General features: G+C 40.0%; 1 protein-coding gene across 5 annotated transcripts in view; it reads left to right on the forward strand.

Moving 5' to 3' along the window:
• Positions 1-14,788, forward strand: part of phkb (phosphorylase kinase, beta) — a 108,936-nt gene that overhangs the window by 76,356 nt on the left and 17,792 nt on the right. For all 5 annotated transcript variants that reach the window (XM_046032173.1, XM_046032177.1, XM_046032172.1 and 2 more), the window contains 5 exons: positions 4,326-4,381; positions 5,147-5,240; positions 12,037-12,120; positions 12,989-13,093; positions 14,568-14,650. In XM_046032173.1, the coding sequence (XP_045888129.1) occupies positions 4,326-4,381; positions 5,147-5,240; positions 12,037-12,120; positions 12,989-13,093; positions 14,568-14,650 (422 nt within the window). The remainder of the gene's footprint in view (positions 1-4,325; positions 4,382-5,146; positions 5,241-12,036; positions 12,121-12,988; positions 13,094-14,567; positions 14,651-14,788) is intronic.

Genomic DNA, 14,788 nt, shown 5'->3' on the forward strand with positions numbered 1-14,788 from the left:
AGAGCATTTATCTTGCACAAGCATTTAATGAATGAAAGCTACCCACAAATCTAAACTGCTGTAACTGGAATTGATATTTTACTGATGTTAAGCTGTATAGTATTTAGTATTTACAGTTTCTAGTTTACCATGTCACAGTAAACTTTCTTCTCAGTTAAATCAATAATATGTCAATAGCTAAATTCCCACTGTTCGCCCAACAGCAAAATTTCCTCTCGAATGCATACTGTACGCTGTTAGATGTCATCAATCTGTGATGTTGAGTGCATTCCAGGAGTTATTTCATATTGAGGTGATGCAATTCATTTTTGTGGCTTACTCAACCTCTCAAAGCCTGCATTATCTTCCTCTACCGCACTCAGCAGTTTCCAGTAGAATTCCCCAAGATAACTTGATTGAACATGTTACATTCATAGGCTAACGTGTAGGTGGAGACAGCAAGAGGGCACGTTTTGTTTCCAGTCAAGAAACACTTTATTCACATGCATATCTGCTCTAAGAACAAAGTAAGACGACTTTTGTACTATGTATAATAATGCTTTGTTAAAGCTTCAGAGCTTTAATTACCTGTGTTCAGTTGCAACTCATTTGTTCTACCAGGTTTTTTTCCTTTTCATTAATTAGTCTGAAATCCAATTCCAGGGAGTGCTATAGAGGTCTTTAAACTGTTCGATTTGGCCTGAGCTATGCTGACCTGATCAGACCAGTGGCTGCACCATCGGGTACATCCAGGGTCCAATATGATTTGTTAACTACCTTTTAGCAGTCTGCGGCAGAGCCACTTTGGAGAATCATCACATCTCTCCTTTTCTGCTTCCCTCCCAGACTCGACACCATTTCGGTCACACTACATTGATGTTTTTTAGGGTGCCTCTGAAAAGGTTGTTTGACGCAACATTTGAAGACTCATCTCATTGTCCTCTCTGCGGTTGCACAGTCCTCTGTCACGGAGGTTCGACCGCATTGCTCAGAGGAGAGAGTGAGAGGGTCGATTTCTCCTGTGTCTCCATTATATATTTCCATATCTTCTCCTTTGCCAAATGAGTCCTTTGTCTGCTCAGAGACCAGCGCTAATGAGAGAGTTGCATTGCAGCATTTTGGAAGCCATTGCTCCCCTGTTCATCAGGAAAGATTTGTGTTCAGCCATCTGTTTTTTTCTACTCAGCGACCCCCTTCTCTCAGTTCTCTCTATACTCTCTGATTGATGATAAGGAGGTTGTTGGCTAAAACCAGCTCTTATCGACCAAACAAAATGGCTCCCAGCTTACGTGTGTGTGTGTGTGTGTGTGTGTGTGTGGGTGGGTGAGTGTGCACGCGCATCCACAGACATGCTGATTTGTGTGTGGTGTTGCCTGTCCTCTGTGTTCTATCAGTCTTCATTTGCAAGTGTGCAAACGTGTATGCGTGTATGTCTCAGAATATATGTGTGTCTGTGTTTGTTTGTATGTATGTGTGTGCATCCCCACGATGAGAACGAGATGAAAGGCCACTGCTGCCTGCTTCCTAAATTGCCCTGAATAGACTCATATAGTCACTCGCGCAATGAAGATGATCGTCTCTGCTTAGAATTCACTGACAGTAAGTACGAGTACAAGTAAAGAACGAGATGATGAAAGGCACTGAAGGACACATACAGAGAGAGATATTTACATGTCTATAAATATAATAATAATACACACAACTCTAAAATTGGATAAAGCAAAAGAGAAAGAAAGAAATGCACACTTATAGAAATAGACATATAAATGAGAGTTTTAGCTAGCGATATCTCATACTGCTAGCTAAAATTCACACTTTAACTGACTTACAGATACACACGCTCATAAAGCCCATTTACAGGGATCTAAATAGAAGAGAAACCTACATGAAATAAGTAAGAGATGCAAACACACATAAATAGAATTCTCTATCTTTGATGAAGATAATAATGATTGGGGACAGACATTTTCCATTTCTTCCGTTGGCTTTTGTAAGTCAACATTCAACATTTCCAACATATTTGCTTCATTTGCATGAAATTTATTTCGTGTGATGTATTCAGATGCTATACAACAAGACAAACAAAATGTGATGTCTCTTGTCTGTTTTCCCTGATTGTCCACAAGCCTAAAAGGTCTGAGATGACTGCAGAGAAAACGTCTCTTACCTTTTTTTCCCTCCTCTTTTCCTCTGTATATTCTCGTTGTCTTTCATGTATTCTCTCACCCTGCATTCACTCTGCAGGCAACACGAGTGATGTGTTGCTCTTTTGTGACTGTCTGTATGTTGTCTTGCCTTGACAGGCTCTTTCTGCGGCCACAGTTATGAGAACAATGAAAAGCAACGTGTTTTTATCACTTTAGTTCCGTTTTCCCTGATGTTAATTCATTTTGAGGAGGAAAGCTTGCTAGAAAGCATTATTTATGTAGCACACAGGACATAAATATACATTTGTATGTGATCCTCAATATTTTATATTAGCCAATGTGCAGTTTTATTGCTACAGATGTTGCGGATATTGTCCAACCACGTTGTTACAATGTTATGAAAGCAATAATACAGGACAAGGTGTCCTAATATATGAAAATAATAGATGTTGTGGAGAAAAAGAATGCCAAAATGTGAAGCCTGCTGTTTACCTTGCTTCCTGATTTGGACTAGTTACCTTTAATGCTAGTGTTAGTCTGTGTTTTTCTTATCGCATGATGAGTTCATGTCTCAATACTTACCTTACCTTTCTTGTGGTACTCAGCCCATTTATTCCTAAGGAAGATGGAAATCTTTAACATCCATCCATTGAACCCACAACCTTGGGGTTGCACCACCGCGATGCCCGGAAATCTTTAACAATAGGTCATAAATACATGGTAAATGGTCTGTATTTGTACAGCTCCTTTCTAGTCTTTGCGACCACTCAAAGCGCTTTTACACACTTCATCATATTCACCCATTCATACAATGATGGCAAAGGATAAGTTGCCAACTGCTCATCAGTATCAAACTGGAAGTAAACAATCACACACCGATGGCACAGCCACCGAGAGCAATTTGAGGTTCAGTGTCTTGCCCAAGGACACTCTGACATGCAGCCTGAGCCAAAGCTGCTCTAATATATTTAACTTTTTATCAAATTTTACTCAAACAGTGTAAATTTTAAATAATGCATTTGGGCACAGAGTAAAAAAATATATCAGGCTTTGCCTACACAGACAAAGGCTTGTTAATAGAATCAATTTATTGTTACTTCTGGTCTTTTCTGTAGGCTTGTTGGGAAGCAACTAAGGATTATTTCAATATAGATTTTTTATATATATATTCTCTTAGTCCGCAACATGCCAAAATGAATGGCAAATGCCCACCACAGTTTGCCATAACCCAGCGACTTATTTAGATTTCTGACTTTGTCTAACCATTGCTCATGTCACTTCTCCAGAGGGTATTAAGTATTAAGATGGTAATGAAAATCAAAATCCTCAAACTAGATAATCTGCAACCACCAAATGGACAGGATTCCTACTTAATAAAAGGCTTAAAATGTTTCATTATAAATGTTGTGCTTCTTTATCTCCTTTTATCTGTTCTACTTCTCCGTTTAATGTTATTTCAACTTCAGCTCTCTGTGTGGGCAGCAAAGCAGAGAAAATGTCTCACGTTTCTCTCCATCTCTGTTTTTCCTTCCCATTTTCATCTACCTCGTTCTTTGTTAATTCCCAGCTCCTTCTCTGCCAGACCAGCGCTCCTGCAACTCTCATCAACCTTTGTGGGTTGTTTTGAGTTCTGCCTTGATTTAGATTGTGTGAGAGCGGAGGTAGCAATAACACAGGCTGTTGTCATTTCGTAAGGGAGTGAGTTTTGATTTGAATCACTGTCTCTCTTCCCCTGTCTCTCCACACACACGCAAACGCACACTCACACACAAATTCAATTCAACTCAGTTAAATTCTTTTCCAGTTTGCTTTATTGACATAGGTGTTGCAGCATTGCCAAAGAAAGAAAATAAATTGATAACAAAAGCAATAATGAAAAAAAAAAGCAACCACTACGTAACCGCAAACATGTAAAACATTATTCCTAGTTAAATTAACTAGATTAAATCAACATTAATCCTTGCAAAACCCTAGTAAAACTAAGTGATGTTTGCTGATTGACAAATAACGGAACACTGAGCAGCTGATCTAAACGTTTGTAATCCATCCGTACAGAATCAGCTAGTTCCAGTGTACATTTACAGTGTTGCCGAAGGAGGAATGTTCTCAAGAAAGAAAAACAATTAACATACTCACTCATGCAACATATAACAGAGATGTGGTTCACATGCAAATCTCCTTATTCTGTCTCTTTCACAGGGTCCCATAGAGAATGATGTTGTGATTCACGTAGCCCTGATCGCAGAAAGCCAGAGGTAATGTGTGTGTGTGTGTGTGTACAGTATATAAAGTGTGTGTGTGTGTGTCTCTTAATGTGGTACAAACCATAAACCAAGGTTATTTTCCGCTCCTCTTTCCTATTCGGCTCACTCAGTGCTGTAATTGTGGTGAGCTCATAAAGCTGGAGCTCAGTCTGACCCCTACCATCATCTGTCAATCTTCTTGTCTGCGTGGGTTTGTGTGTGTGTGTGTGTGTGTGTGTGTGTGTGTGTGTGTGTCAAACAGGGTCAAACGACTCTGTGAAGCTTGTGAACCTGTAGCTTCAATTACTGCTACTGGGAAGTCCCCATCTGGTCTGTTGCATCATCTTTCCCACTTCGGTTCAGTTCAGTAACAGCTGTTGATTCATAATAAAGATTTACCATGGACTCGATTTTCATGAGTTTTATATTTACAAGAAGACAAGGCCAAGTTCTACTGACTAAGACAGAGCTTCAAGAACTAGGCTATACACTCATAAAGCTGCGATTTAAAGGTCAACACAAGATTTACAAAGGGGGATTAGCTGTAACTAATTCCAGCACTTCTTTCTTAGAAATATAAAGTAACACACTGATAAAATAAATATTCTGTGTGTGATTTGGTACTGGTATAGGGGTTGTGTATTTCCCAAGCAGCAGGTAGGGGAAGTATTTATCAGCTTTAATCACCAGTGCTGAAAAAACAGTAACAGCTATACGTAAAACACCTAAAATTATAAATTCAGTATTGTAATTTTGTGTCTGTTTGTGTGCACGTAGACTGCAGGTGTTTTTGAACACCTATGGCATTCAGACCCAGACGCCCCAGCAGGTGGAGCCAATCCAGATCTGGCCTCAGAAGGAACTGGTCAAGGTAACACAGGCACACACTGGTCACACATTGGTCAGTTTTTACAAGCTGTTTACAGCCCCCAACCCCTTAGATAATGTTGCTACACCTGCACATGTGCAGTTTACAATGGTATGAAGTAGTTTATGCTAAGTTTTGATAGAATGGGTCCTTGACTTAAGACGTATGTAGACAGAAGCAGGCTTTTCATTTCTAGCCGACAACCGTTGATTCTGCCAGGAAGAAATGACAACTGTTGAAGGGTGCTCACCAGGTAGTGTGTGCACACCATGAGGCTGAGTCTGTGTTTGATTCCAGCCTGGGGCCCTTTGCTGCATGTCATCCTCTCTGTCTTTCCCCCATTTCCTCTACAGCGCTCCCTATCTAATGAAGACAAAATCCCCATAAAATAAATAACAACTGTCGCAGGCAGATTTTATTAGCTTTTAACTGGCTAGTGGTTACACATATGACGCAATGCTAAATACTGAGGCTAAAGTAGTAGTAGTAGTAGTAAAAATATAATATCAGGCTATGGATATATAATAAGTTACTTTGACAAACAACACAAAGTTTAGATTTAAACTTTACTGTTATGTTATGTTATATTTCACTTACATGGGGAAGGAAGAACCGGGACAGACTGTTTGACAACGTCACCTCAAGCTAACTTCCACAGATCCAATACAGATTATCCCACCAATTACAGCAAGGCTGCAGATTGGTTGAAGTGATTAATCCGTCGACCAGTGATTGCTCATGTTGATTGATCAGTATAATGATGGAGTCGTCACCGAGTTACTCTGGCGTGCTAAGCAACGTCCAAATTTGTTCTCAGAAGGGACTTTAGACAGTTCTGTCAGAAATGAAAGATATCCCAAATGTTGACTTGTGATATTCAGAATGAGTCATTTTGAATCATCCATTGTTACCATAACTGTTTCACTCCTGAAATCCCAGTAACTTAGATATCCCAAGATAATGGTTGTCAGCATTGTAATACTTACTCTGCCTATATAAGGTAAGCAAAAAAAGAAGCAAAAAAGTATCTAATTTACTGTTTACTAATTTCCAAACCAACCAATCTATATTTTGTTCGACAAACAAGTCCTACAGTATTTTCTAGCCATATCTATTTGTTGCTTATAAGTCACTTAGGGTTTAGTCTTTTCTCCAGTTCACCTTGGTGGCTATCTCACAAGTGTTGATGTTCTGTTGAAGTAAAAGAAATTACACCTCTATCTGTTGAAGAGGTACATTTTCATTATTAGGCCTTGTTCTCGACCGTGTTCCTTATCAAAATTATTCAGTTTTAACGTTAAGTAACAAAAGTCCTAAAAAAAAGTGAATACTTAACAGCTAAAACTCAAAGATTTGTATTCAAGTCAGTGCTGGCTAATACTGGAACTAGTAAGTCCTGTGATATATTAAATATTTACTTTTTAGTTAAATTGCTATGGTGTATACATGTACATTGCTCTTTGCTCATAAAAAAGGAGAAAGCAAGTAGATTTTGTGAGAGATTTGTTAGACTAGTTGCTGGTATTCTACCAACTTGGAAATGGACCCATAATGGAACCATATATTAGAACCCAACCCTTGTAAAGAAACAATAAGGAGGTTAGCTGTATAAAAACTAGACATCATATCTGTTTGGTTACTTGATTATCAACAGCAGAGGTACCTCACGTCAGTAACTGAACATTTTGTGAGTCCAGCACTAGCAGCTTTTTCCATCCTGTCCCCACTGCTTCTTTCATCTACAGCAGATTACACCATTTGTACTGTCATTTCTGTGACACCAACCACTACCTCCCATACAACTTCTGTTTCACTTCCATTGTATCCGTCACTCAAACCCCCGGTTTCTCCTCTGGATACTATCCCTCATCTGCATGTGTATTGTTTGAAGTCTAGGAGATACCCCATCTTCTCTCTCTCCTCTGTCAGATCTGTCACTCAATCCCTGGTCTCCTCCCTAGCTTCTGTTCCTCATCTGTCATGTCTGTTATGTGGTGTCTATTCTCCATGCCACCTTCTGTAAACAAACAATTTCTCCTATCATGTCATCTCTCTGGGCTCTTTTCTTTCCTCTAGGCCTTTCTACCTTCTGTCCATCTCCTGTTATATATATCAATTTCTCTAACCCCCATGCTCCCCTGTAGGCCTACATCCTGCCCCACCCCCATTATGTCTGTTACACCAAACAACTCTCCTCTCCAGGTATATCATCTGCCTTTGAACCGTCATACCTGTTACTTTTCCCTTCTCTCCCCTCTGCCTCTTCCTGCTGTGTGGTGCTCAGCATCTCAGATGGATATGCAATTGTGAGTCAGAGCGGGTGCTCTGGTGAATATTAAATCCGAAGCCCTGACAGACGATTCTTCCTCGACAGGATCTGTTTATCTCGGAGTCACCACCATCTCTGTTGCTGCGGGCTGCATTTGCTCACCTCACCTCGTCCCTCCTAGCCGTTTGATTGTGTTGACAACAGCTGCCTAACGATGGGAGAGTGGCAATTACATTTTGCAATGTATTATTCCCACCCGTGCACCCTAATGCTTATCCCCTTGCAAATCACTGCTTTGCCCAAAATAGCCTTCCTTTTAGCTGTTTCTCTCTCGGTTTTATATCTCATCTGAATGTGGACGACATTTTGTTTGTTGAGACTCTCATTTTCTCCACAGATTGGTGTGTTGTCAAAATGAGGTCTTAAAGAGACACTCTGGACAAAGACTGCAGGTCTTAAAAGACTGTAAAGGGAAATTCCAGTATTTTACCACCTGGGTCTAATATTTTTGTCAATTATGACTGTTGTTTATGATTACATTTTACTCACCAACTCAGAGATTAGGAAATGGGACAGTATATTTTCAAAAAAATTAAACTTCAACAAAAATTATCTTTACACAAAGTAGGAGTCCCATCATCACAGTTGTAGAGCAGTTAGCGTCAACTTTAGTCTCCCTTTATTGTACAGTGGCTTGTTGATGAAAACTGCAGTGTATACCTTGTTTTAAGTTTCACAATTCAGAAACTTGGAGACACCAACCATCTTCTGGCATTTGCTACTGCTGCAGGAGGTAAGCATGGTAGATTGAAAGTGAACAAAATAGCACGTTAAACAGGAAGACAATCTACTATGCTATGCCGTTCCCAAAAAAAGGGATTTCCTGGGAAGTATTTTCTGTGTTTTGGTCAGACAGAGTGTTTGAGATCATTCCTGTTAAATAGAATTTTTTTGTAATACATTGTGTCTGTCATTCTTGAATTCACTGCAACAGATATGGTGAATTAAATGTTATCATGACAGTCATAATGGACAGAAATATGACCCAGCTAGACAAATACTGGAATTTTCTCTTCTTTTCTCTTTTTCCTTTACATTTACAGAGTTATTGTTTGCTGTAATCATTTGTCCTCTCCAAAGATTTAGCTAACTTTGGAACATACCCACTTCATCTGAGAGCAACATGAAAAAGTGCTACCTTATCTTTTAAAGACATTTTACGGGGGCACCCCAGTGGTTAGAGAAAGTGTTTCAGAACCAGAAGGATTTAATATCAAATTCAGTAGGTACGCACAGTATCATTTTGAGCTGTTTGGCAGGATGCTGAACCCCTACCTGCAAGTTTACTTTAAGTCCCTCTGGATGACAGCATCTGCTGTAAAAGTAAATATGTTGTGCCCATTTTGTGACACCAACAGTTAACACTTGCACTATTTGTCACAGCAGCTATATATATGTGCAGAAACCTACTCCTTTCTGAGCTCCACTGAAATTGAGGAATGTCCCTATGGTGAATTAAAAGTTTTGCAGTTTGTAAATAGCTGTACATTCTCACACCTTATAGCCACTGCAGAAATGTAAAATACAGCTTTTAAATGCAGCTTTTTATTATCACTCCCACCTGTCAGGCTTGCTGTTTGTGCTGCGGTCAGTGGAAATGTGAAGGAATGAAAGGATGCTTTGATAGGCTGCCTGCGTGTTGTAGTTCTTCATTGGTATTCTGCACACAGGAAGTGTTAGGTGCAGAGGTTCTTCTAACCTCCCCTGCCTTTTCTCCTCCCGGTCTCATCATTGCCTGTTAGGGCAGTTATTTGCAATGCCACTTAATCCTCAATTAACATTTCTCTTTTTTATATAAAGACTGTACTGTTTCCTCTTTTAAGGTAATTTATTTTAATTGGTCCAACCCTTGCTTCCCCCTGTTGTGTTCAACACAGCCTTCAAAACAGTGAGAAAGTACACTGGAGTAGCAGAGCACCACCTTTTGGTTGACGTTGTGAATTGCAGTTGGTTTTAGATGGAAGAATGCGGCATGGAAGGCTTGATAGGCGGATTTCCTGCAGCGCCACTTGAGTGTGTGGGTGTATTGATGCTGTTTCATGATAGGACAGATTGGGGGGTATTTAAATTTAGAATTTATAGTCATCACACATCATAATGGGAATAAGTACTGGTTTCACACTCAGACAGATACATCAGAAATGCGGTTCACACACAGACACATATAAACGGTAACTTGTGATGAGTGTGTCACACCACTAGTCTCCGAACAAGCAGAGCCGAGAAATCAATGTCCATCTTCTTTCTCTTTGCATCTTTGAATCGGTGCATTTTGACAGCAGGCGACACAGCGGTAAGAAGCTTTTATCTGACGCACCGAAGAAATGTTCTGGAAACTGCCATTTCTAAATGCGTTTCAGAGATGGCTGAGGTGAGAAGGCCATGACCTTTTCCTCTGCTTTGCTTTAACAAACTTATTGTCAAATTACTGCAACACCTGTGAAGACGGTCACTGATTTCTATTTCTCTGTCTTGCTCTTTTTAGCTGTATAATTGTGTGCCAGTGGGAATACATCAAGTACAACAATGTTGTTTATGAGGGCTTGTGTTAGGGTTTGAGCTGAATGACACCACATAATTTTAGTCCACCAATTAAGTGAGAAACTTGATTTCTCTGAGCCCATCTTGTTCAGCAAACCCCTGCCAGAGCTGAGCATTAATGTCCAGCTCTCTCCTTGGCTCTGTATGCCGGACACCCTGCACTGCTGATGTTAACAACTTTCAGCTTATAAAGTTGCTTTATAATTTGAGGTCTGACTTGACTCACCTTGAGACTTTGGGACCAGGCTGAGTCTTGAGACATGACTTCTGACTTGATTAAACTACAGTACTTCTGCTGTAGAGGGATGGAATTACAGTGTGTAGACAGATTATGCATCGACCAGATCGAAACCACCTACTCCCAGGCTCAAAATAAAGAACCTCTTCCCACCTCCAATCTATAGCAATCCTGGTGGTGAAAGAAGGATTGGAGAATTTTATTGAGTGGAAAGTATGGTGCTTTACCCAAGCAAAATCATCAATCTGAGATCAAGTTTTAAATATCTTTTAAATCAGTCATTTTACCAGTTTCCAATTCGATAAGTTTCCAATCTCCAGTAATTTGAAGATATCATCAAGGTTATTTTTCAAGACCCTTCAGAGCCACAGAAAACATTATACAACTGTTTTCATGGGCTGAGTAATACTCCATTATTAAAACGACATTCATGTGGAAGTAGAAATTCACTGTCCTCTAAACCACCTACAGATTTCTGCCAGCAAGTTTCCGATCATTGGTGGGTAGTGGCCTTTTTTTGTGAGACACCAATTACATCTGAAAAATCCCAGTTTAGGGCTGGCACACCCTCTGCATGGAAGCTACAATGCTACTATATCAGAGTCTAGAGCAATGATAGCAACTGTCCTGCCTCCGGCCAAACTCGTTAGCTGAGATAACGTTATGTTTGCCAAACACATGGGTTAGTCCTCAACATCAGGAAGGCTTTTCTCATGTAGAATGAAATATAAAGGAAAGCATGAATCTATCTGTGCTGCTTGTCCAAGCATAGATCTCTCTAAGTAAGCATACAAACAGTCCAACATTGTATTTATGAAACTGTACCATAAAACTAGAGCTAACTAGTTTCACTGTGCAATACATGAACAACGCAATTTCAACCAACAAAATCAACTTGACGCCTGCTAGAATTGAGAAACCTGCTTTGTTTACCTCTGTGTGAAATTGAAGACCCGTTGTTTCAAAAAAATTATTAGTGCTGAATCTGCCACTGTTATTGTGAACTGCATATGTGCCATGCTGGAATGGAAAGCACGACAGATAACAGTAACTAAGGGTGGTGGGGCCTAGTGAAGGTTCAATTACCACCAGCTAATTTTTAAGATGGATTTTTTTATTAGTGTATTAAATAAAAAGTGGCTCACGGGGAAAGTATCAAACAGCATGCCATTGTTTATTCTAATGAGGGCTCATGTAGGTCTCAGTTTTCTTATGGGCCTCTGCATCTCAGTACAACAGTGTTATCAGCTCTGGTGCCCATGGGTGCGCTTGGGTCCACTAAACACGCTGCTGATGGCAGCACAGGGACCTTTCATTATCGCTGCGTCTCATAACTTTACACAGAGCTAATATCAGTAGGTGGTTCTGCCATATGGTGGTAATTTCATCTTATGAGTTGCAACACCAGAAATGTCTCAGTGGGACAGACAGATGATGGACCCGCATTTTTATTACGATATGGAATGGTACTGTGCGGCATGACATTTCAAATCAAATATGATATTTTTAATCTCAAAGCAACACTGATATGATCACGGGGAAATGTACAGATGAAGATGTAGATTGAAGTTTTCTCTGAAAAAAGAAAGGCTAGCAGTACGATCATGTGCAATGTGAATGTTGTGTTTCCACACAGGGTATTCATTTATGTCTCTTTGTAAACATTTGAGTATGTGTGTTTCTTTCTGCAGGCATACCGTTTCCTTGCCATCAATAAGAAGCTGGGATTGAGTGGGCGTCCAGAAAGGCCAGTGGGCTGCATTGGGACCTGCAAAGTATGTGAATTTGCAATTACACCTATACACATTTACATACCACTAACATTCACCCTGCTGCACAGGTCATGGCCTGTGACCACTAACAGACCTCCCACATATTGCCTGCATAGATTTCCCAGAGCTCTGAGAAGTCGACTCCAGTGCAGAAACAAACTCAACAGAGACAGAAAATATTCCCGTCCAAAAGTTTTTCTCTTCTTCCGACATACAGTATGCATAAGTGAATTCTGAATCCATTTTGCTTTTTCTCAGGACTTAGTGCATTTTAATAATGCTAAACTGCTGTCAGGCAGTCTGTGTGTATGTGTCCGTGTGTGCACATTATTTGGCTGTGGAAGAGTGTATTTCCACAGTTTATGTGTGTGTGTGTGTGTGTGTGTGTGTGTGTGCACGCGCACTAATGCCTCTTGCTGATGTTGTTTGCAGTTTGTCCCAAATGAAGGTCATAGTACAACCAAATGAGTCGAGCTATAGCAGCTTTCTCAAACAAAGACATTGCCAAACAAATGAATCATGGCTCCCAACGCATTGCTAAGACAATATTATAATGGAACATTTATGGGGAAGATGGCAGACTGCCAGAGGGCATTATCATCATCAGTGTGTCTGGATGGGTGTGAGTGTGTGCCCCTGTGACAATCTGTATGTGTGAAATGGAGCTTTGTATTAGTTGTGTGTATGCACTGTGTGTGTGCGTATGTGTGTTATCAGGAGTGGTTGCAGCTTCTGTGTGTCCCCTCTATCTTAGGATTGATGGCTTGTTTTATACACTGCCCAGAATAATGTATACGTGGCTACTTGTGAGCCATCCATCTTCTAATGCATTAGTGTGCGTGTGTGTGTGTGTGTGTTTGTCTCCCTTCAGATTTATCGTATCCTGGGCAAGACTGTGGTGTGCTACCCAATAGTATTTGATCTAAGTGACTTTTACCTGTCCCAAGATGTTATGCTGCTGATTGATGACATTAAGGTAAGTCAGGGTCACACTGTGGAGCTTAGCAATGCCATGGCTCCACAGCTAACCATGTTTTCTGTGCTCATAGAACTTAACTGAGATATATTCAGTTTGTCTGGTGTAAAGAGATGCAGCCTGACATGGTCCCACTTGGAGGGCACATACTAGATTCGTAGCCTTCCTGATACCCTTTTTACACTTGCACCATAGAGAGCTTCCTGACAGGCAGTATCACTGCAAAACTACTGTTTCCTTGTTTCTATTCCAGTATTCCATACTATTTTTTTTATTAGTTTCATTCTGGTGATAGGCACAAACAAATCCCACTACACCTTGTTCTGTGCATGATTGTGTATGTGACAAATAAACATGATTTGATTTGATTTGATTTGATACCAGTACTGGCTAATCCTAAACTCAGCTCTTCTGCACTTTTTATAGTAACTTGAAAGGTTCCAGTACTCTAAACCAGTAACTTGCATGGCATGCATATGCAATATTTGGGGCTCAAGTTGTTTGCAAGAGTTCTTAATCAGAGGGTACAAATTTACCTCGGATTACCAAATACTAAAAGTAAATAATGTGCAGGAATTATCAAAAATGTTACTGCCACAAGCTGCCAGGGCTCTGCACAGATAATTTATTGGCAGCTACCATATGCGACTACATCCTTTAGTTCATTCATTAAAAAGCGTCAGTACTGACTAATAAGTAATGGTACATGGTTGGACAGAAAGGGAACATGATGCATGAGTACTCGATTCCTACCAGGGACCTTTTGTTGTTGTAATGATATATAGTTATCATAAAAAGGCCAGTGTCTTATTTTCAGACTATGTTTGGTCAGATCACGTATTTATATATTGTTCACTGGAAAAGGTGACATTGCTGCAGCAAAGGTTTTAAAATATGGATGGAAAAACAGAAACAAAACATACAGAATTTGAATTTGATTTAAACACATTCAAACTTCAGTAAAATCCTAGAGTTTACTACTGACTATGAAATAATCAAGGATAACTGCAGTATTTGTATGTTTTCAAAAAGTTAACACTTGTTACATTTCAATTTTGGGGTGGGCAATTTATTTCAGAAGCATTTTTGGTATATTTGTTGAAATTCTCTTTACATCCCAACAGCAAACAATAATTGAAAAGCTCTGACACAAAAATGAAAACATTCTTTATCTGTGGCTGTCGCAGGAATGTAATAACCACGGCCAATTGTCATTGGTGCCTACCTGACAACACTCCGTCCGTGCACAGAGGGGGTGGGATTTTTTCTTTAGGTTACCTTCAAAATCTAGCTGCTAGTTTCTCTAACATTACCTACTCCAGCTTTAAACTTTGATCAGTTTGACAGCTGAGGAAGTTGAACTGAAATGGCCCTGATTCCGTTTATGCTCAGAGACAGTGGCAACTGAAATCTTTGAACCAGCACCATGCCTTTGCCAATCTGAAATGGCGTCTGCGTGTGTCTGTGTGTGCAGAATGCCCTGCAGTTCATCAAACAGTGCTGGAAGATGCAGGGACGTCCCCTCTTCCTTGTTCTCATCCGCGAGGATAACATCAAGTAAAATACACACTCTGTAACAGCTCTTTTATCTTTTTTGTGTCTTCCTGTCTCTGATAGCTTTCTCACAGCATCCTTCCCTCTACCATCTCTCCATACATCACGCTTTATCTCTCTTTTTCTGCCTGATACTGGCTC

Source organism: Micropterus dolomieu, linkage group LG20 (assembly GCF_021292245.1).
Source record: "Micropterus dolomieu isolate WLL.071019.BEF.003 ecotype Adirondacks linkage group LG20, ASM2129224v1, whole genome shotgun sequence".
Lineage (NCBI taxonomy): Eukaryota > Metazoa > Chordata > Actinopteri > Centrarchiformes > Centrarchidae > Micropterus > Micropterus dolomieu.